Raw genomic sequence first — 23,338 nt, forward strand, 5'->3', positions numbered from 1 at the left:
GTGTTATGTTAAAGGGAAAATTAATCACTCATAAAGGATTTGCCTATTAGTCAGCCTCTTTCTATTTCAGCTGTTAACATGTTCATTCACAGAGTTAATTTAGGTCCCTTCCCCTGTTTCTGAAGTGTTGTTATTATTGAAGATTGGATTAGCCTCAGTCTTTCATGCCACCCATCTATTACAACACTTTCCTCCTGAGTCTAGATGTCACCCGGAATCCTTCTGGACACAAGAGTGGAGGCCCTCATCCAATCAGTGAATAAACTCCATCCCTGCTGTAGTCCACTTTAATTTAGGATTCCAGAGTTGGGGGAGAATTAAACTCAGAACTCCACCAATACCCTCCTTAATAACCCAGAAGTTTTCACACAACTGATGCATATTTCACAGTCCCTGGCAGGGGTCTGCATTAAGTAGAATCTTAAAGTATTTCTTTGCAAATTAAAGATCTTATTCCACTGTGAATTTCATCCCCTGGTTTCTCATGTTTGCAGACTTTTGTGTTGGAATTTCTTTGTGTTTAGGACACTTGTTGGTACAAAATGGAACAGAAAGGGACAGACTCAGAGCTGACAGATGCCATCAGGAACCAGTAGTGTGTGAGTCTGGGAATATTTATCATTCTGGCTGAAAGGGAAGACTAGCCTTTCCCATCGTATTAGGTACCAGATCCCACTTTTCAAGGAAATATATTAGTTTTCTCTATGACCTTACTGGGTTCTGTTTAATGTAAGAATAGTTTCCATATGTGTGTTAACAAGTCACAGACAGCTGGGAGATGGTGGCATACACTTTTAATCCCAGCACTCGGGAGGCAGAGGCAGGCAGATCTCTGAGTTTGAAGCCAGCCTGGTCTACAGGCTATAGTTCTAGGACAGCTAGAACTACACAGAGGAACTCCTATCTCAAAAATACAAAACCAACAACAACAAAACCCAAGTCACAGATTAAGATTCGGTGACCATGACAATCTGGTGATAATTTGGTGGCCATGAAATGCTACTCTGACTCAGTACACCATCCTCAGCCATTCTGGCATGTCCTGCTCTAGGCTCTCAGACCCTCATGAATGCCCACCAAGAAAATAGGTTCCCCCAATATTCTTTCTACTTTCTCTTGGACTTAACTCCCTCATTGTACCCTTGTTTTGGTTTTTTTATCCTTGTTGAAGTCATGTAATTGATATCATGACAGTGTAGCTTACACTTGCATTCTGAGCTGAAGGAATTAGAGGACCTGGCTCCCAATTAACCACACCTCATGGGAAGAGGGTACCAGCAGCTACTGGCAGATGCACAGATGATTGACAAAACACCTGAAACACAAACTTCATCTTTCAGGGGAAACCTTGAGTCTTGAAGAGCTGTGGCCCAATGCTGTGTGTTTCCAGGCAAGCTGTTTTGCTTCTGAGGCTTCAGGAAGTTAAACAGCTTGAGTTACTTTGTGTCTAATGTCCAGTGTAGAACTGAGTTAATGTGTATCTGAGACTGAGACACCAGTACAGTGTAAATGGAGATGCTGTTTTGGTGGACAGTACTGGGTTTGGCTTGAGAATAAGTCAAAGAAGAGGTAAGGGGTCGAATAATGTGAAGGCTTTGTTTTTGGGGGAGGTGCTGTTTCGTGGTGTCTTCATCTGAGACTTGTTAGGGATGACTGGAATCCGCCCCTCCCCCCTTATCACGCAGCAACTTGTCAGGGTCCAGGCAGAGAAGAAGAGGAGAGCAGTTGAACTCAGTTGAAGAATGGACTTGGCTTCATGGGTGCCAGGACAGTGATTGCCAGAATCAGGGCAATGTGAACAACTTCAGGTCCTTGAAAAACCCCAGGTTTGGGAGAGGCTAGGAAAGGAGAAAACACAGATCAAAAATGAACATGGGAGACAGCTCCCTTGAGACTTTGCACCCCCATCTGAGGTGCATGATTGGGAACGTGGAGCCCATGGACCTGCTGAGGAGTGCCCCGTCCCAGTGACTCTCGGCACCAGCGTGACTGCTCCTGGTCTTGGGTGTTACATGGCTACTTCACTGAAGTTTGGTGCTCTCAATGAAATGCAGATTAGGTAAAAATAAATTACTTTCAATAAGGTCAGGGAACTAAGGGCTGTATGTAAAATATAGATTCACAAGCAAATGCTCTTAGGAAATCCAGCTTAGACCATGCCAAGCTGTTATTGCCTAAATTGTGTTCTTTCTTCCTGGCTGGCAATTAATTTCTGTTTCTGTGTTTGGAGATTGGGGGAAGGGTAATAGCCTAATGCAGAATAATTTTATTTTAGTAATTTTGATTAAAGAAACTAAGTAACTTGGACCCTGAATAATCATAAAGACTAAAACCTTATCCATCAAACTGAATTTCCAGAGTTAGTGTTTCTGTTGCTGGGTAGATTTTACACTGGTCATCATTGTGATATAAAGTTAAGAGATGGTTTTGTGCTCTGTTATTTCATACCCTCTGCCCCAATTTTCATCTATATTCTTCACTTCTTTCCCCTTTCTGTTGGACTAGTCATCTGCCCCGTACTCTAACCTAAACGCAAAGTCGGATGTCCATCTACTCCTTTAGAACTGACTGAGCAGATCAGGTGTCCCAGCTGATAGGCAGCTTCCTGTCATTTACATAGCGCCTCTCCTTGCTAACCACTTTGTCCACCCACCGCCACCCCACCCTGGAGTAGTGCCTTTGATCCATTCCTGTGAAGCCCCTCCGGTTTCTGTCCTTTCTCTTCCCTTCTGTTTGGGAAACCCTAGTATGGGAAAGCCACACCTGGAGTGCTTCCCCAGGCAGGTTGGCAGTTTTCAAAGGTAAGCCTCGCTTACCTTTAGAGTTACTCAGATTAAGGTATGAAGCTAACCAGATTAAAATGCTGATGTTGCATTCAGAGTTTGTAAACTCATTCTTCAATTTCGTGACACACCCAGGAAACTAGTGTGCTATATGTATGCTAGTGCAGTTATCCAGTGATATTACTCAAGGCACAGACCTATTTTAGTAGAGATCTTCAGTGGAACTGAATATATAAATCCAATAACAATTCTCTCCCATTGGACTGACCTGAAAATTGAATGTTGTGGGGAACCATCTTATCAATACCCCTCCAACAGCGTGTGTGCACGCACACACACACTCTCTCTCTCTCTACATACTCAAAGGTCCAGTGCTGAAACACCTCTCATGGGAAAGCTGAGCATCTCTGGATATGGCTACCCCGCTAAAAGGAACTGTTTAACTCTGCCCCACCTCTTAGTGAAACATGTTCCTTTGGAGTGGGAGGGAGGGAATTTATTTCACAAATCCACAGGTAATAAGTTTTTCTAATTAGCTGGATCCTATCTAGATTAGTTATAAAAATATTTTGAAGTATGTGAGTATATGCTTGGTATATGTGTGTATGCAGATGTCCATTTAAGGTCAGGAACCCATCCCATTCAGGGGTTCTTAGCATGTGTTCTACTTCGGCTAAGAAGACAGTGAACGATTTATTTTGTGTGACCTCTGACTGGAAGTTGGTGTTTCATTTAGTCGTAATCCTGGCAACATTTGTCATACAAATTTGCCACCAGCGAAACCCCATCTTCATAGCATATCATGTTGTGACAGAACTCTTGAAATATTGTTCTTCTGGCTTATCACTAGGAGTGTGTTGCACTAGCTTGGAACTCAGTGTGTTAGTTTAAACACACGCATGTGCACACACGTGCACCTTTTTTACTACATCAGAAATTTTTGATAGATTGGCTTAGTCCAGTCCATTCCCACCCCCTAAGTTATCCATAAACCAATTATGTATATCAGTGTAATTGGTTTTCTTTGTAATCTTATGTATTTTATTTCAAACGTAAAAACCTTCCTCTGAAAAGGCATTCATGAGCTTTGCCCAGACTGCCAGAAGGGTCTATGGCACCAAAGAGATGAGATCAATGATAAATTGAGCAGAGGGAACAATTACATGTTTAACATATTAGCCTAGGAATTTTTGAATTTACCTGGGAAACATTTTCTTCCAATTTGTTTATTGCTTTCTGGTGTGCTTATTTTTCAAGGGCCTGCCACTCTAAAGCATAACAAGAGGGGATTGCAATCATTGCTATAGCATCTAAAGCAAACCCCAAACTGTCCCAACAACCTTGTTTCTAGCCTAGATACCTAACAGCAACTGCTGTACTTGATGAGAGAATGCCTTCACTGCGGATAAAAAAGTAGTTACCGGTTGGGTGCTACACTTCTTTTTTCCTTCTTTATTTTGTTTGCTTGCTTGCTTGATTTCCTTTTTTTTTTTTTTTTCCAAGACACGATTTCTCTATGAAGCCCTAGCTGTCCTGGAACTCACTCTGTAGTCCAGACTGGCTTTGAACTCAGAGATCTGCCTGCCTCTGCTGGGATTAAAGGTGTGTGCCACCGCTGCCTGCAAGCTACACTTTTAATAACAATGCAAACCTGAATTGTGGATGGCTCTTACCTTATTGGATGAGAAGTGTTAGGAAAAATGCATCTCCACGGTATGTGCACTAATGTGTCTGCTTCCTCTGAACCATGGCTGGCCAGAAGAGGGTCCTTGTAATGACATGCAGAAGGGTGGAGTGATGGGCAGTAGATATTATCAAGCCTTGCATCCTTAATGAATATGCCCAGAGCACAGCAGGCTCACATTCCACTCCTGCCCACCTCTCCCTCAGGCCTTTCTGCACTGGCGTTATGAGGAATAAGGGAGACAGCCTGTGCCTAGGTTAACCTTCCTGGGGTGGCCACTATCACCCTGACCCACATAATACTTCCAGAAATATCCATGCTTTCTGTCTTTAATGGCTACTTGTGAATCACAAGATTTGATTTTCTCAAATTAGACAAACTTCTGATGAACAGGTTTGCATAATGGAGAAAATTATGTGGTTTGAGCCATGAGATGGGCGCATCATCAAAATCATAAGCAAGTTGGGAGCTCATAATGACCCTGATAGTGAGTTGTCCCTCTTGAGGTCTGACTCCCATGACTCATAAGTCCCAAACTGCCTTCTCTTGGTTTAAAACTTCTTTCTTCTTCCTCTTAGAACACCATAGAGGGAAGATTTAAATTTTTAATTCCCTGATTCTAACTAAGTGTAATGGAGAGTATAGCTCATTCCTGAGCTGTCTGCAGTATTGAAAAGTTTTATATAAATCTGTTGGAAAACGTAATACAGAAATTTTGTTTAAAACAATCTAGTGGTAAATTATTTGTGTAAACCAAGAAGCTACCCTATCAGGTAAATTGCCTAAAAGATTACTTTATCAATTCTCATTTTTATAATTTTTTTTCTTCTCACACATGGCTCAAACACTTAGCTTCATGTTTAATGTTCTTCAGAATTTTTAATAGGAAAGAAACACTGAAATTTTAATAATGTTTAGTAAACAACACAATAAAAATTTTACTTTGTAAGTGTGTACATGTGTTTGAGTTGAGGTTTCGGGAAAGTCCAGTTTCCTCAGTTTCCTTTTCTAAGAGTGTCACATTTGGGTGCCTTAGGGTCCTTTGTTGGTCCTCTGCCTCCTTGAGCCTCGGAAGCCAAGTTCAGCTCAAACCTTATTTCTTTTCAATGAAGCCTCTTCCTTGTAAATCTTTACCTCTGGACTTTGCAGCCCCCTGTGAGGCCCCAGGAACTGCAGAGGTGTGCACAGTCTGTCAGCCTGGCCCACACTAGGCCATACTTAGAGCTCCACCTCATAACTCACTGCTGGGTTTTTACAGCCCCTGAGTGTGAGCCTTGGGATATTTCTAGGTCCCTTGGGAGGAGTGCATGGGAGCGTTTGCTACTGCAGGGCAGTGAGTGTTCACATCTATTGGCAGGGTTGAGGGTGAACTGGAATAGAGGCCACAGAGTGGAAGAAATCCAAGAGGCCTTCCTGAGGGCTAGCGTTGACAGGAACTCAACGTTGGTTATAGAGGAGACAGACAAGAAAAATTAGATTTTTAATTAAAGCCATTTGCTGTGCATATTTTTATTACATAGTCACTACAGAAAAATCAGAAATACAAGCATAAGGAAGAACATAAAAATATCCATAATCTCAATCACCTAGAGATATTCTAATTTAATATCCTGATTAAGGCTCTTTATATACACAGACATGTACTTGTGTACATATGTAGGTATAGCTGTGTATGTGTGTGTGTGTTGTGTTCATTTGCATATTGTAGGAACCATCAATTTCCTATCAGTGTACATATATGGATATAGCTGTATGTGTGTGTTGTGTTCATTTGCATATTGTAGGAACCATCAATTTCCTACAGTGTACATATGTGGATATAGCTGTATGTGTGTGTTGTGTTCATTTGCATATTGTAGGAACCATCAATTTCCTATCAGTGTACATATGTGGATATAGCTGTATGTGTGTGTTGTGTTCATTTGCATATTGTAGGAACCATCAATTTCCTACAGTGTACATACGTGGATATAGCTGTATGTGTGTGTTGTGTTCATTTGCATATTGCAGGAGCCATCAGTTTCCTACAGTGCATTTAGCTTATTTCCAACTTTTGCTGTCACGGATAATGTAAATGTAAACAGTTTTGTAAAGTATGTATATGTAGTTTTTATTATCTTTTCTTTTGAATAAGCATTGAAAAGTGAGGTTACTGGCTTAGGAAAGGAATTTGTCTTTTAAGGGTCATTGTCAGACATTTTTACCATCTGCGTTTTCATGTTTCAGAAAGTGTCTGTTTATACTTCAGATATCAAATATACTCCAATATCCCAGCCTCGGTGTGGAGTTGGTAGTCGAGCTGCTCACTGAACTTTGTTGTTTAGGGTGCAGCATGTGGAAGGAATATGGTAACAGCTATTCTCTTTAGCCTCCTTAGTGTCTTCAGTCTCTATGGGTTTAAGAAAGTTTGATAATGTCAACAATAATATATGGCAGCAATAATTGAGATTGTTATTGAGTACTAAGTCCTTTTCCATAGATGTTCTCTTTTAATTCTCAATATACTATGAATTAGGTGATAAAATTAGACTTCCTTTTACAAAGGAGATATTTGAGGTCTGAAGAAGCTGAGGAACCTGCCTAAGGTTTCTGTCAGGCCTCTTAGACCTTAGAAGCATAGTGTGTAGAATGTAAGAGGTTACAGAAACTGAGTCGTTTTCTCAATCCAGTGTGGTAAGGGCTGTGGGAGGCATCATCCATTCAAAAGCAACTAGATTGCTGCTTTCTCCCAGGCACGTAACCCCATCAATATGGCCCATTCTCTAAAGCCAAGGAAGCCGAGCCAGTACTGCCATGTCAGGGAGACGCCCTCCTTCCCTGCCTCCCTCAACCATTGCTTCTTCCTCTCTAGTTTTGCCACTCTTGGTATCTGTCCCTCTGTGACCTTTATCACGGCCGCTTTATTTAATCGTTTTGAATGTCATGTCATTCCAAGTGGACTGTGAGTTAAGTACTTTTATTTTGCAACATTCTGAAGTTATCTCAGACTAGGCATCAGATTGAATGTACTCTGTCTTACTTGTAGCAGCCACTGTGAGATTAATACCATTATTACCCATATTTTATAGAGGAGGTTTCTTCCCAAAGGCTCAGAAAAGTAACTGGCTCATATTGGCATAGATACTCTCCTACCCATTGTGTTCTCTTCATCCGTCTACTGAGGCACTTGATTATGGCCTGAGGGAGAAGTAACATTTGAAGGGAAGGGGAAAAAAAAGCCTTCCTCTTAGAGTAGAGAAATAGAAAACAGAACACGAGGCTGCGTTAGGCAGTCGCTAATAATTAGTCCAATTGAATATGAGGAATGTTACCAGGCATAGGACTAAATGCGACCTATGAGGGCATAAGCTTTGCTGCTGTGTTGGGGACCTCTAGAGGTCACACTGTACGAACAGTCAGGAGGTTTTCACCCTCCAGTCCCATTCCCAGCAGCCTCTCAAAGATGGTCAAGGGGATTCAAGAAAGCCAAAAGGCCTGGTCTGTTTGCCTGTCTGGAAGCTTTCAGAGCTCAGAGGCATGCTCATCCTGGAACCCACAGGCCCCAAATGACCAAGGATAGCTGTAGATGGAGCCCAGCACAAAAATCACAAATTCACTTAGAACACTTAGAGGATTTTTTGGCTTTTCTTTCTCTCTCTCTCTCTCTCTCTCTCTCTCTCTCTCTCTCTCTCTCTCTCTCTCTCTCTCTCTCTTTCTTTTTTGCAGTTCAGCTGGGGGTTTTTAGGTGTGAACTTTGTAGATGACATCATTGTGTCACAGTGTCTTAACGGGAGGGTGCACCTGCAGGTCTGCAGACTGAATTGAGAATCCCATTAATTAGCTCTGTGTTGGACTTCTTCAGCTGTAGATGGTGGTTCCTTGTCCATAACAGCTGTGGTCATCACTGGTCTGCTTCTCCTGAAAGTCAAAAGGGGAAATTTTTTCCACGGCAAGTAATTGAAAGAATTTGGTGCCTCCAAGAATAAGTTAAGGAAGAGGTGCCCCAACTTGAAGAAGCCAGTGGTAGGTAGATAGTTCTTAATGTTGGAAGTAGAGGCTAAAATTGAGAAGTTACAGCATGCACTTCGGGGTGCTCTCCATTTTGAGGTGCCTTTTATGAAAATGAAAACTTAAAGAGTTGAAGGTCAGATGTCAAAATAGTAGGGAGAGGCTAAGCCATTCTGCTGAAAGTTACAAAATGTCAAAAATGTCATTGGCTCTGGTCTGTGTGGAGGCAGGTAAGATTGTTTTTCAGAATTCATGTTCACCTATCATGCATATAAGTCAGATTTTTGTCTTGGCTTAGATTTGGAGTATGTATAGAAATCAAACTTTTATGGTAGGCACTTTCCAAATCTAATGTTTTAAAAATAAAATCCAGGCCTTCTTTTGAAATCTTATATTTCTGTCAAGTGAGATTGTCTTTTTCAAACCAGTGCTTCTCAACTTCCTAATGCTGTGACCTTTAATACAGTTCCTCATGATGTGGTGACCCCCAACCATAAAATTGTTTCATTGCTACTTCATGACTGCTATTTTGCTACTGTTATGAATCATAATGTAAATACCTGTGTTTCCCAATGGTCTTAGGCTTAAGGGCTCACAACTCATAGGTTGAGAACCACTGTTCTAGATATTTTAGTAGACTGCTTAGAATTCCACACTTGTTTTCATCACCCTTTCTCACTTCTCAACTTCTCTCTTCTGCAAATACCTTTAATTTTGGAGATTCTCTCTCCTGGCATTTTTGAAAGTAAGAGTCATTTGTATCTCCTCTGGCCAAGTCGTTATTTGATACTTTTGCTATGAACTGAATAATCTGTGTGTAGCCAAAGAAAAACCACCACATTTATGCCCCCACATCAGTGACCTAGGGAAGATAGGGAAGAGGAGGAAATAAAAACAGTAGAATGCAAATGATACTTTTTTTAAATGACTCTGAGCGCCCTTCTAACTTTACTAAATTTCAAGAGGTTCTTCTAGGCGTGTGCAAATGTTATTTTTTATGCTAATTATAAATCTCCTGAAGCTATGCTAGAGTTGCTTAACCTCTTAATAACAAAGGGGCAGAATGAGAAACTTCTAGACACTCAGTTTATGGCCTATTATTACCCCAATATAGAAACCCACAGATTTTTGGCTAAGATATTACATCCCTTAAATAAACTGGAGAGTCTGGAACGAGCTCAGGAGTCCAAAAACAGTCATCTCAAGGGTTTAAAATAGCAGTAGTTTAAAATATTTTCATTATTACTTTTTCTTTTTTAAACGAATGCATCAGAAACCACACCTTGAAAATTAATATATCAAGAGGGCACACATGAATATTTAAGCTGTATTTCCTTTCAAAACCCAGCTTGGAAGAATGTGAACATAACATATACCTTCCAGTGTAAAAATGCTTCTACTGCTACATCTCTGTTGAAGTTTATTCTTCATGTTTTCTGTAATAAGACACGTGTTAATTTGGCAGAGAAGAAGCTCCAGTCTCTTCTTGGACCCCTGTGCTGCCGTCAGTGGCATTAAATGGAAGAGGACGATGGTGTGCTTCCCACTAATCTATGCAGGAGAACCTGGCCTTCGTTAGTGTTAGTGGCAGATTCTCTCATTAGGCCATAACATAATCGGCTTTAGTGGAGGTTTCCCTTCTAAAGAATTTCGTGGCATTTAAGGTTAACATGTTAAATAAAGAACACTATCCTAAGACAAGTGTTTTTATTACAGGACATGATGGGATCCTTTTTATTAAATTATATCATGATTTGAATTGGGAAGGAAGAAAAAGCACATCGCCTTGTGCCCTCAACTTTAATGCCTTTAATCAAATAATGACCTTCTGCAAACTAGCTAATTTTAAGCATTTGGAAAGATCAATACCACTTTGCCACCAAAAAATGGCCTAGATGATGAAATCTGATGTATTTAAAGTATCATTTCACCCTTTTAACCTAGTAAATAATTTAAAATGCTTTCAGTGTTGGCTGCCGTGGGTTTTATTCTCAGTGTCCAGTGTTGGGAGGGTTGGAGTTGGAGTTGGAGTTGGCTTGAGAGGCATCCAGGCCTCACTCTTAGATGTTGAGTATCTTTGAAGTGAGACCCCCCAAAATAATATATTTAAATACTGCATTTTGGGTACAGTGCATATAAAAAATAAAAGATGTTAAAGTGGGCCTTTCTGTAATGTGAAAGGAGGGCTTTAAAACAGCAGTCACGTGACATCTTTTGTTACATCTTAAGCCTTTATGCTAAAGGTGACAGATTCGGTAGTTCTGACAATCAGAACCCATTTCTTCCCCGGCTTATAGGAGAACACTGATGCGAAATTACACTTGAGTGCCAGCAGCTTTGTAAATAAAAAAAATTGCCCTCTATTAGCATGTTTGTGGGCAGATTAAAAACTGTCTTCATTTGCATAAGTAACACTTACAGATTCTTTTAAAAGTAGGAAATTATTTCCTGAATGATAAATTGCAAGCTTTATAGTTAGTTGTTGTTGAAAATGTACTCATTCAAAATGCCTAGTGTAGTTTAGTCTCCGGTGCTGAATTCTTTGTTGGAAGTGCTGTTTAATGGATTATGTACTCCGTTCTTGTTCCCGCTACTTGCAAAACTGTAATTCACGCTTTGCACTAAAATGTTTGTATCAAATACTTTCCTATTTAGATTGATTTCTTTTAATATCATATATTACAAGATATGCCCCAGAGATTGGAAGAAAATACTCCCGCAAATAACACATAAAAGATGAGGATGAGGGGGATGGATACAGACTTTAAAATGTTTTGCCTTTTAGAACTCAAATTACCATTTGATTTTTTTAATGTATTTTTCCTTCTTAGGTATAGCAGGAAATCATGTCATTTTTCTTTCTCTCTTCATAGCTCTTAGTTTTAAAATGTATATATACATAATGGCATTATATACATATGCATATTGCACTAAGTGCCCCCCTCCCCCCGTGGTATCAAAGTTTATTTTCCCTTTGATAACTAGCTGTGTTAGGAACTCCCAGCTTTGCCTCAGACCCAGCCTGTAAGCACATCTGTGTATGTGAGGATTTGCAGGTCCCGCGTGTGTTTCTCAGGGGACGTTGGTTTCCTACCTCAGAGTCACTGGGTACCCCTTCTGTGTTAAAATGGAAGCACTGAATCGCCTCGAACTCACTGCTCTAAAGAATGGCATGGGAATCAGAGATTGAGTTTGGTTGGAAATTAGCAGCTGAGAGATGGAGGTGCCAGGATTTTTATTTGAATGTGGCACAACAAGATTCTGTCAGCAAGCACATCATTAGAATATTGAGTTTGGAACTGCTAATTTTTCCTTTAAAATGAGCATACAGTCGTGTGTTTCATGGACCATAATAAATTGCCATTGTGTTGTCTCTGAGTTTGTTTTGATTTTTGTAACACGGGTTTGGCAGTCACTCTGCTTTTTTCTCTTTCCCGTTTCTCCCCCAATCTTACATTTCCTTATTAGATCCTGAACCAAAACCAGTCAGAAGGATGCTCCTCATTCCCGCCTTCACTTTACCTCCTCTGCTCCGCTTTCTTGCTTACAGTAGCAAGACATTTGCAGATGGCTGTTGGTTACTATAAAGTACATAACAGTATTTCCTTTGTGGCAGATGGATTTAAGACTTTTAGTTCTCAATAAATGTAGGTTTACAATACATAACTTTACAGGATTTGTGTTGTATATAACAGGTTTGAACATATTATCTCAGAATTTATCTGCATGGCATTTTCAGCTTATTTGGGGTCCATGCCAGTTTTTTTTTCTTCCTTCCTTTCTTTCTTTCTTTTTTTTTTTTTAAGTAATAGGGAGTGCTGTGATTGATTGCAACAGCTCAAGGCGTGATTTTGAATAGAAACAAAGGGTTTGGAACAGAAGGTGTCAAATTAAACTTTGTCAGTTTGAAAAGTAGTAACATCCTGAAAGTTGTACTAATTGATTTACATGTGGCTACTGTTTATATTTTGCCCTCATTAGATGCAGTGTGATGTTGCTTGGCACATTTACTACATTTACAGTTGAGGTTGTTCCTTGTACCACTTTAGTTTTCTGAGAGCCAATTGGTCCCGTCATTTGTTGAGGGCTTCTTTTGCCCCGTCTTTTCTGCCATTCAAAGAGTCGTGATCTAATTGAATTTGAGAGTAGTCTCCTGAGCCTCCTGCCTCTGGTTGTACACAGCACATCAGGTCCCAGAGACCTCTTCTAAAAGGAAAAGGCTCACATTTCACAACAAAGCTCCATGTCTCACTCTTATCTCTCCTCCTAATCAGCGTGGCACTCCTAGGGGGTTCTTGGTTTACTTTGATGTCAGCAGCACTCAGGCCTCTCCATCACCTTTCCAAATGCATCCATTCTAATGTTTAGGGGACGTCTCAGACACGGGATTGGTGAAGGAGAAGGCATTTATGTCCTCTTCAGTTCCTTCCTTCAAATCACAGATCACCGTCATGACCAATGGAGTGGAAAGCAATAGAATTTGAGGTAGCCACAGTACTCCAATGTATTTAGTATAGAAACAGGTTAATCATATTTTTGCCAATCCTGGTTGAGAATTTATCAGTCTGTTTCTATCGTGACAAAAGAACAAAAAGGTGTCAGAAGCGTGCGTTTCCCGTTATTTAAGAGATCACACACACAAACACACCCCTTTTTGTTTTCTTCCTCATTTTTTGAACCCCCTTGTGGAGTTCTAACAGTTCCCAGATGCACCGTCAGATATTTTTGCATGACGCGTCTGCTGTAGTCATTTCAGCCTGGTCCTGTCTCTAAAAGGCAGAAACACGTTTCAACTGCAGATTCATCTCATTATTTTTAGATAAGGAATTAGAAGTATTATTTAAGGGCAGAGGTTAATAGCAAAGTACTGGAAGTGTTATGTTAGTCATGGGCAATTAATAAAAACAAGGGTCTGTCTGGGAAGTGCAGAGACACTGAAGTGACAATATAGACAAAATGTTTGTTGAATGAGTCAGAGTTCTCGTTCTGAAATATTTGTTAAACCCACATGAATGTGATTATTTAGGAATTAGCTGTCATTATTAGCTGGTTTAAAAGAACTAATGATTTTCTTTTCCAAAGAACATCTGTGATCCACATGTTTTTCACTTACATCCAAGTGCCAAGTGATCTCTGCCTTCCTTACAGAAGTTTCTGAAGGATGTGAGGCCATCAATGTTTTCAGCACTCTCCAAGAAGCTTTTCTGACACGAATCATTCTTAATTTAACTCTTGGCAATTTTCAGCTACGTGCATTTATATCTAAAAAAATTATTTCTAAAAAAGATAAAAATGATAACAGCTCAGTGTTCAGTACCCAGTGGGACCAGCCAAGTCAGAACGCCTCTTCCCCTCTCCTCCAGCCTTCTCACTTCTCTGGAAGTAAATAGACCATGCTTCGAGGCATCCAGGTTGTCAGAGGTCACAGCTACAGGATGCAGACAAGCCTCCAGGGAGATGGAGACAGATCTAAGATCTGTCCTGCCCCAAAATTTAGAGATGTGGTGTAAGGAAATAGCTTGGATCTAGGGAAATAGGTGATATTTTTATGACGTGCTCCAGATAGCAAGAGTTTACCCATAAGAACTAAATAATATCTTCAGGGTAGGCATGTCTCCACTGTAAATACTCAAGGTCAGCTTTGTAGTTGATGTTCTATTCTCTCAAGTAGAGCCCAGCTCTGACTGACATCCCACAGCAGTCTGGACATAAGCGCAGGGATCTGTGGTCAAGTGAGAAGCAGCTCCAGGGCTCTGTCATCAGGGCAGATTTGTTTTTCCTTTTTAGTGGCTATTCTTTCAGGTTAAATCTTCAGGGTACTGCCCCTTCTCATCTTGAATTGTATGTTCAGTAGTATTGAATGAAAGCATTATCACATGACCATTCATATATGTGTGTGTGCATGTGTATACACACAGATATGTGAGCATTCACATATATATATGTATATCTATATATACACACATATACACACATGAACATTTATTTGTGTGTGTGTGTATTTGCTTAATTAAAAACAACTGTTAAAGGATCCAATCTTCCTTAGAGGCACTTGGCTGGTGTGTGTACAGCCCTGGGTTCTATACTGAACCCCCCCAAAAAACAGAGCAACAGTAAAGCCTGTACACCTCACCAAGAATCGTGGGTATTCTGGCCGGCTGGTAGGAAGCTGATATGTCAGCCCCGTCTTTTCTTTTGCAGTCTCTCAGACAATCTTTCAGACCAACTGTAGGAGAAGAATGCTTTGTTCTCTTTCACCATTATCACAAATAGAAGCTCCTTTTGAAAGGTTCATCCAGTTTGAAGACAGAAAGAAAGACATACAGTCGTCTGGTTTCATCTCGCAGTAACATAAAAAGCAGAACCCTCCGTGCATAGATTTAAAATTCACATAATAGACACAGTGTCCTGTGCCTTCATTTTAGAGCAGTTCCCAAAGGCAGAGCCCCAGCGGGTTTCCTGCTCAGGGAATGAGGGAGAATGGCGGGAAGGAAGGACATAGAGTGACCTCAGGTAGAGGTCTGTGGGGGAGAAGAACGAGGAAGAGCATCTCTGGAGAGTGCACAGGTTGGGAGTGCTGTCCATGGCACAGGACAGTGTACCAGTCTGTGCGCCAATCACAGGTCATGGGGGGCGGCGGTGAGGGAGTGGCGTTGCCCCCAGTGTGTCCGGGTGAGGCGTCTCCGGACAGTCCAGTGAGAGGTGGCAGTGTGGGCTCCATTGGACACTGTCCCTCCCTCCCTCCTACCCCATTGTTTCCGGTCCCGGGGGGCGGGTGGGATAAAAGGTGGAGATGGCGGTAGGAGTCATCTGTTGAACCATCCAGACAGTGAAGACTTGAGAATCACACTGGGTCAGACTGGGTCCTCGACAGAGTTTACCCTTCACTCTTTACCCTAAAAACTGACTAAAGTTCTTGCCTGACAAGTCATACGCATGTGCCAGAGCTGACAAAAAAGCAGGACTCTGAGGTTCCCTTTAAGAAAGGGCCTTGTTGAAGAACTCTGCTAATGCCCATGGTAATAAAGACAATATATTCATGCCCAAGCATGCAGGCAGGTGCGTTCTCTCTCTCTCTCTCTCCCTCCTCCCTTCCCCCTCCCTCCTCTCGCCTGTGTGTGTCTCTGTCTGTCTGTCTGTCTGTCTCTGTGTGTGTGTGTGTGTGTGTGTGCGCGCGCGCTTAGGAAAGCCTTTGAGGACAGTTTATTTCTAGAGCTCTGACTTGCCACCTCCATGCCTTCCGTGGCCACTGGTGAACAAGAAGGTTGGGCGGGGCTGCACCTCCCTCGCCTTTGTTTTTAACCCATCACTCTATCACTCTTACGGCAGAGTCTGATGAATGAGTGTGAAAATGTCTGTCCTTACTTTCTTTGTGTGTGTGTGTGTGTGTGTGTGTGTGTGTCCAGGCAAAAGGTTGGTGTCCGGTTGTCTTCCTTTATGGCTCTCCACCTTATTTTTTGAGTCAGGGTCTCTTATTGAACCTGAAACTCTCCATTTTCGCTACACTGGCTGGTAAGCAAGCCCCTGGTGTCTGTCTCTGCACCTGTCACTGGGGTGACAGGTAACAGGTTTTTATATGGGTTCTGGGGACCAAACTCAGCTCTTGGTAGTTGAGGAGTGAGCACTGACTGCCTAAGCCATCTCCCCAGCCCATGTGTCTGCCCATGAAGATATCGATCTGAACGTTGATCAGAAACAGCCTACTTCCCCATAGGTACAACTATCCTCTCTTATGGATTCAAAGGAAAAAATATTAAAGCAGATTGGAGTGGTGTGTGATGAAAAAGTTAACTATTGGAGCCTCCTTTTTAGCATCTGTGGAAGATTCCAGCCCCAGCACAAACTGACCTGTCGCCCTTTCCTCCTAAGGGATGGCTGTGTGAGCTGTTGCGCTGGAAAGAAGATCCTTCTCCAGAAAACAGGACCCTGTGGGAGAACCTGTCCATGATCCGCAGGTTCCTCAGTCTTCCTCAGCCTGAGCGTGATGCCATCTATGAGCAGGAGAGCAATGCTGTGCATCACCATGGCGACAGGCCACCCCACATCATCCATGTTCCAGCAGAACAGATTCAGGTTCGTTTACCTTGGCCAGTTCCGCGCAGCACTAAATAAACAAAGCCTTCAACTTAGCAGGGAAATCAGTGGTTCTTCTCTTCCCACAGTCTGACATACAGGCTTCTACTGCAGACAGCAGCACACTGCCATCTTGCTCAGGATAAAAGGAGGATAAACACGCTGTTTCTGGCTGCTGGGTTGTAGTCTCCTCACCCTAACGAGGCAGGAACCCCATTTTGGACTGCTAGAATAGTAAGGGTGCCTTGGTTAGCACTGGGTTTTGATTATGAAAGCTTAGAACATACCTTTTAGTGTGTTTTTTAAAATTGAACTTAAAACTGCTTCCTAATTAAAACCATACTGCCCTGGAGGAAAGGGACCACCAGTGAGCCGTAGAGGACAGTCACACATTTCATTCCATAGTGAAGGGGAGGGAAACCCATCTTGCTGAATGCTCCTCATCCCACCTTCACCTCACACAGCCTCCCCACCCACCCCAGGGCAGGACAGGGTGAGTCATGTCTGTTTGTCTTTCCTTAGAGCCCCTCTCCCAGCACCCTTGGCAAAGGAGAGTCTAGAGCCGCTTTCTTACCAGGCCTGCCGAGCCCTGCACCATGGCCCAATGCTGCTCCTCAGGTGAGCGGGCACCAGTTCCTGTGCCAGGAGAAAGGGGAAAAGGTGTCGTGAAGGCCAGCTCCCTCAGCTAGGGTTTTCAGATGTACAAAGGACAGTAATGGAATGGCCATGGCTCTGGCCAACGCCCATAGTGCCAGCACTCAGCTGTGCTTGATGTCGCCTGTGTGGGGCACAGCCTCTGTGGAAGCCCATGAGGAACTTGATTAAAGGGCTGTGGACCAGACCACAGTGGAGTTCCTGTGGCGTCAGGAACGTAAACAGCATGCTCTAGTTGAATTTAAGCTGTGTAACTTATTTCTGCTAAATCTGAAGGTTGTTTTTAGCTTTTTCCTTGAAGGGAAATGCCATTACCTCTAGGGCCCCAGAAACCTGCCTGACATCTTTGTTGAATCACCCACACTCCTTCCTGGTATTGCTGTCTGTGAAAAATACGGATATCTGTAGCTAAAATAATAGAGTTATTCATCCACCAGGAAAAAAAAATCCTTGAGTATTTATTAAAGATAAAACAAATTGAAAAAGAGAATCCCTCAGGATATTAAGCACTAAAATAATTGTGAAAGCCTGAAAAACCGACTGTTTCAGCTAAAACAAAGACAAGAAAGATATATGTTAAGTAATAAAAATAGTACTTGTTTGAAAATGTAAATTGTTTTTAATAAAATTGCTTCTTAGGGGGATAAGAGGAAATGCTTAAGCACAGGACAAATGTTCTAATACATTGCGGCTTTGAGCACCCAGGGTTGATTGGCTTGGCTGATAAGAATTATGGATGTCGAGTGCGCAGTAGACACATGCCACACGTTTGTTACGTATAATTGTGTACAGGAATTACAGCACATATGCAGATACTAATTATGAAAAAGTGTCTGTATACATTAAATTTAAAGCCTAATCACATCGTAGTTTACTATAGACAAAACAATTCGCCAGCTGGTGTAGAATGGAGTGAACCTTTATTTGGTGGGGGTAAGGAAAAAAACGTAGTGTTAGCTTAGTGCAGTTTGGTAGGAAAGTGTGTGTGTGTGTGTGTGCGTGTGTGTGTGTGTGTGTGTGTGTGTGTGTGTGTGTGTGTGAGAGAGAGAGAGAGAGAGAGAGAGAGAGAGAGAGAGAGAGAGAGAGAGAGAGAGAGAGAGAGAGAATTGGAACTGTCTGAGACAACATCCTTGCACCTCCAAGAGGTGTGCAGAATAAAGGACGTGGTTGCTGTGCTGTGCTCCAGGGTGCAGCCACAGATGCAGCGTGGCCAGGCACACTGCTTTCCCCGGAGCTGGGTACTCAGCCTTCTGACATTGTCCCTGGAATCTAAGAAGGATTCTTCTTTTAAGTCTTTGTTAATTAATGACATCATGATGTGCTTTGCTGGCCGCCTTCGGTGAGGGTGAGAACCCTTCTAGGAGAGTGCAAGCGAGGCTCACGTTTTTCCCAGCTGTCTTTCTCCTCCACAGATCGCTGATAAGTGAGCACAGTAGCCCTGCCAGCCGCACTGCTCCCTAGCTGCCCAGCTCTGAGCTCAGAAGTGTGTTTATTTATTTAATAAAGGCTGTGGGCTGTTTAACCGGCCCTCTTCCTCAGACGCGGGCTTGGCAAGCACCTACCTCTCACTGCAGCGGCTCCCAGCGGATCTGACTCTTGTTTGTTTGTCTTTTGCAGCAGCAGCAGCCGCAACAGCAGCAGCAGCAGCAGCCGCCACCTCCTCCTCCGCAGCCGCAGCCCCAGCCCCAGGCAGGTCCCAGGCTGCCCCCACGGCAGCCCACGGTGGCCTCCTCTGCAGAGTCCGATGAGGAAAACCGGCAGAAGACAAGGCCACGAACCAAAATTTCTGTGGAAGCCCTGGGGATCCTTCAGAGCTTCATCCAAGATGTGGGCCTGTACCCGGATGAAGAGGCCATCCAGACTCTGTCTGCACAACTCGACCTCCCCAAGTACACCATCATCAAGTTCTTTCAGAACCAGCGGTACTATCTCAAGCACCACGGTAAACTGAAGGACAACTCCGGCTTGGAAGTGGATGTGGCGGAATACAAAGAGGAGGAGTTGCTGAAGGATTTGGAAGAGAGTGTCCAGGATAAAAACGCCAACACCCTGTTTTCTGTGAAACTGGAGGAGGAGCTGTCGGTGGAAGGGAGCACGGACATTAACGCCGACTTGAAAGACTGAGAAAAGTGTTATTTTCATCCATACCACTGGTATTTACTAACAAAATGAAAAGTCCATCTTGTGTTCGCGCAGAAAACGTTCATTGTTTATTGTTTGGCCAATAAATCTTCAGAAACTTGCACAAACAGGAAGTTGGAAGGACATGACAGACAGCACTAAAGGTTTTACTGTTCCCCGGACTGCTCGGCAGCCCCAGTGAAGCGTGGTGTTGTCTGGTGGTAGAATTTGTGTTCGAGGGCTGCACCACGGTGTGCGCCCTGTCAGCATGATACCAGAGATTGGTTTCCTTTTAATTATTACTGTTCTGGAGCCTCAAATAAGCATTATAACTTCTGTGATTATGATTGCCTTTCCTTTCATTATTTCTGTGACACTTCACACTGGTCTTTGGAAACTGGCCCCTTATTTTAAAGAGAAAAAGGAAAAAAAAATGAGTTTGTTACTCGATTGTATGTTAAAAAAAGAACTATAGACTGTGGAATGCAGTTTAAAGATGACATATGCCAACAAATGCCTTGTATTATATGGCACTGCCGTAATTAAAATTTGTTTTTTATTTTGGAAATAAAAGTTCACTGTAATTTTTTTTTCATTCTCATTGTTACATGATTTTTTTTTAAGGAAAAGAAAATGTGAAACACAATTTAGTCCTCCTTATTTATTTGTAGATCCTGCAGCATCATGTTGTAATTAAGTTTTTGAAAGTTTCTGTTAAATGTAATGTTGCTTCTCTTGTTACCATACTGATTTCCTTTCTATTTATAACTGTATTTTGATGGGCAGTAAAACAAAGTGTCTTAAAAGTTTTAAATAGAGAAAATGTGCTTTACACAGTTGCCTATAAAAGTCTATGTTATCCAAGCAATTCACTCTAGAAGCTTCACTCCTGTTGTTGTATGCAATTTTTACTATCATGCAAATAAACCTAGGTAAATAAAACTAATAGATCACCTTAGAAAATTATGCAATTAATGTGAAAATAATTGATGTTTGCAATGTGTCTTCCTTTGGTTTACACTCAACTTTAAAGCGACATCTGTATGAAATTTCTGTATAAAGGTGTATTTCTTTTTTTATGAGTTTATGACTATGAAAACACCAGCTATTTTGTTACAGCTGCTGTTTTTATAAGTGTATCACAATTTTCTTTATGCAGAGATGTGCTGATTAGAAGTGGTTATTGACTGTAACTACACGATTAAAATTGTTTGTATGGTATGCCATGGCAGGGTTTGTCTGCTTATGTGACCAAGCGCAAGGACGGTGGTCGTGTAGGTGCATGGTGCTCTCTTGAACACTGAAGAGAGCTCTGAAGAGAGCACCTGAACACTTGCCTGAAATGCTAAAGTCACACACATGCTCACTTTTAAGCAGGCATGAAATTTCACAATGCAGAAGATAATCTGGTTTTGCTTACTACACAGGACAGTCAAAGACTCCAACAGAAACATGAGTTACTCTAGCAGTTAAGTACTTGGGATGGCTATATCTGGCTTTTTTCTCACAATCCTCCAGTTATGGCAATACTTTTCTTTAAGCTAGGGTGTATTTTTCAAAGCCATTAATCACATAAATAAGGGAACAAATGGACCTTCTGTGCGAGAGCCCTTCATATTAAGTTTTTTAGGGGAGGGGGTTGTTTGGTTTGGTTTTGATCTGTTTTACAAGTGATAAGGAGGGAAGGTACAATAACCCTGAGTTTATTTGGCTTCCTTTGTCAAAACTGAGAACTCCGTGAAGGCAGGAAGAGTAACACCCCTAGAATTCAAACATCACCTTCTAAACTGCTGCACCTTGCCCCAGGAGCAGTCGGGGTAAGCAGGGCATGTTGTGCTTCTAGGGGAATTTTTTTTTTTCATTTTTTTTTCTGTTTGTCTTTTTGTATCCCTTTGTTAGGTCCCCTAAGTGTTAATGAGGGTATTTGGGCTCATGGAGCCAGAGCTCTGAGTTACCCTTTTCCTGAGGAGCATTTCCTCAGGTGTGATGAGCTCATGGAGGGGACTACATGGCCTTTGTGTTAGGCCAAAACGAGCTCCTTGAAAATTCCTCTAATGCTTTACTCTGAAACACAGCTGAGCAAGTTAGAAGGCTGCTGCCTTATTACAAACTAATTTCAATTCTTTTTATTAAATGAGAAAACAATGCAAACTATCTTGTTTGCTGGAGTTCAGAAAAGTAATCATTTGAGCCAAAGGCATTTGAATTCATATAAGCTGAATTTCAAATGTTAAAGAAAAAAAAAAAGAAACTATCATGTCACCAACTAAAGATCATCACCCACGTTCTCCTTTTCCCCAGGCTTAAGATCCGACAGAAAATCAAGTAGAAACTGATATCCTTTTTCATTTTAAACACCCCAACACTTACAACATCAAATAGGTATAAAATTTGATAGTATTTTGGAAGGAGAAATCAGGTTGCATGTAAAATTTTTCCCATTCCTAACAGTCTAAATTCTTTTGAAAGCTTTTTCCTAGGAAGTGAGTATGATGGAAAGCAGCACCGTTGTGCCATCAGAATGCAGATGTTTGAGCTTCAAGGTCAGCATGGTTTGGTTACTTTAGGATAAAGCACATGCCAGCAAATGGCGATGATCACGATGGGGTGGAGAACTGTTGAGGACAGCGTATTTTGGAAGATTTCTCATGTGATCCATATTACTCCCCAATGTCATGTCACCCATGTCTCTCCTGCTGCTGCCTATGGCTATTGGTGAAATTCCTTTAACGAGCTTCATTGTGTCCCCATATTTTGAAAATGTTTAAACACTGGGCATGACATAGTGCTTCGTGCTATTCAGACCTTAGCAGAGTCAGGTAGTTCACGGGTAATATTCGACCGTGTGCACCTGAATCTGTCATGGATTCCTTCACTCAGCACTTTGCCACTAATTTGTATTACACTGTGTGGCCATATAATACTTGCACATTATGCAAAAAATGATGTTGATAGTATCTTCCTGCCACACAGAGTTGACATACAACCTTTGAAAATGAAGGTAACTAATATGTGTGCCCTACTTGTGTGGCACTTGATAACAAAGTCTGTACATATGTATAAAATGTTTATTGACTGGCATTTAGTACTAAGAAATTCTGAGCTTAAGTGTTCACCCCTAGTAGTATCTATAGTTAACTATGCTTATTTAAACTACATAGCTTGGATAGAAAAACTCAAATGGTTCAGGAGTGATTAAAAATGAGTGTCCCACCCATGCTACTATCAAATTCTTCCCTAGTCCCAATTGTTCACATTTGGCTGATAACAAGGTCCTTGATTGTCACAATATTTTCAATAAATGAGATATTATGAACTGCCTGGTGATATTTTCAACAAGAGCAATTAAAATGTGTATGGCCTGTGTTAGAGCAATGGGGATGAGTCTATTGTGCTGATGGCAGCCAGAAATGTGGATGGCAGCATGGGAACCCTCAGCTCCAGAGCAGGAGCCATCGAAAATGTTCATAGAAGGAATTCTCAAAGGAGCCTATTCTTGGATTCAGTCTTTCCTCTGAAGCAATCCTTTACATGTAAACAGTGGATACTTGCATGTCTTTAGACAAAAATCGAGCTACAACCTATTAATACGCACAATTTTTGATAAATATAAAGTGCCCTCTAACAAAATGTGGTGGAAGGTGTATGTCAAGAATATTATACCTGTTTGACAATACCATATGTTAAATAAAAATAGTTTGGAATTAATGTTTAAAATATGAGCAACATTTTTAAGCCTTTCTTATATTCTTCTATACAGATGTATATTTATATACACATACACACACACATTTAATTTTATGAAAAGAACACTACTAAAATTCAATCACGGTTATTTCCCTTGTGCCAAAGATGGATATGAAGTCATCTTTTCCTATTGGCTACTTCCAGCTGCTAATACACCTAACTGTAGCCAAAGCACTTGACTTGGACTTGTCTTTAATTGTGGTTTGTGAGTGGATGCAGTGGAGTGTGAGCAAGGTAAGAGCAGAGAAACTGAAAAATGATCTCTTTTACGCCAAGTTAAATGCTGAAC

The 23,338-nt window shown here is 41.6% G+C and overlaps 1 protein-coding gene across 7 annotated transcripts in view; it reads left to right on the plus strand.

The window, feature by feature from the left end:
* The window catches only part of Satb1 (SATB homeobox 1), a 94,626-nt gene extending 73,066 nt beyond the window's left edge, over nucleotides 1-21,560 (plus strand). For 5 of the 7 annotated variants that reach the window (XM_028890190.2, XM_028890189.2, XM_028890187.2 and 2 more), the window contains exons 10-12: nucleotides 16,324-16,527; nucleotides 17,050-17,145; nucleotides 18,799-19,305. In XM_028890190.2, the coding sequence (XP_028746023.1) occupies nucleotides 16,324-16,527; nucleotides 17,050-17,145; nucleotides 18,799-19,305 (807 nt within the window). Of the gene's footprint in view, nucleotides 1-16,323; nucleotides 16,528-17,049; nucleotides 17,146-18,798 lie in introns of all 7 variants that reach the window. The other 2 variants (XM_028890191.2, XM_028890192.2) reach the window with 2 other exon arrangements.
* Nucleotides 21,561-23,338: the final 1,778 nt, after the last annotated feature.

The sequence above is a fragment of the Peromyscus leucopus genome, chromosome 16_21, assembly GCF_004664715.2.
Source record: "Peromyscus leucopus breed LL Stock chromosome 16_21, UCI_PerLeu_2.1, whole genome shotgun sequence".
NCBI lineage: Eukaryota > Metazoa > Chordata > Mammalia > Rodentia > Cricetidae > Peromyscus > Peromyscus leucopus.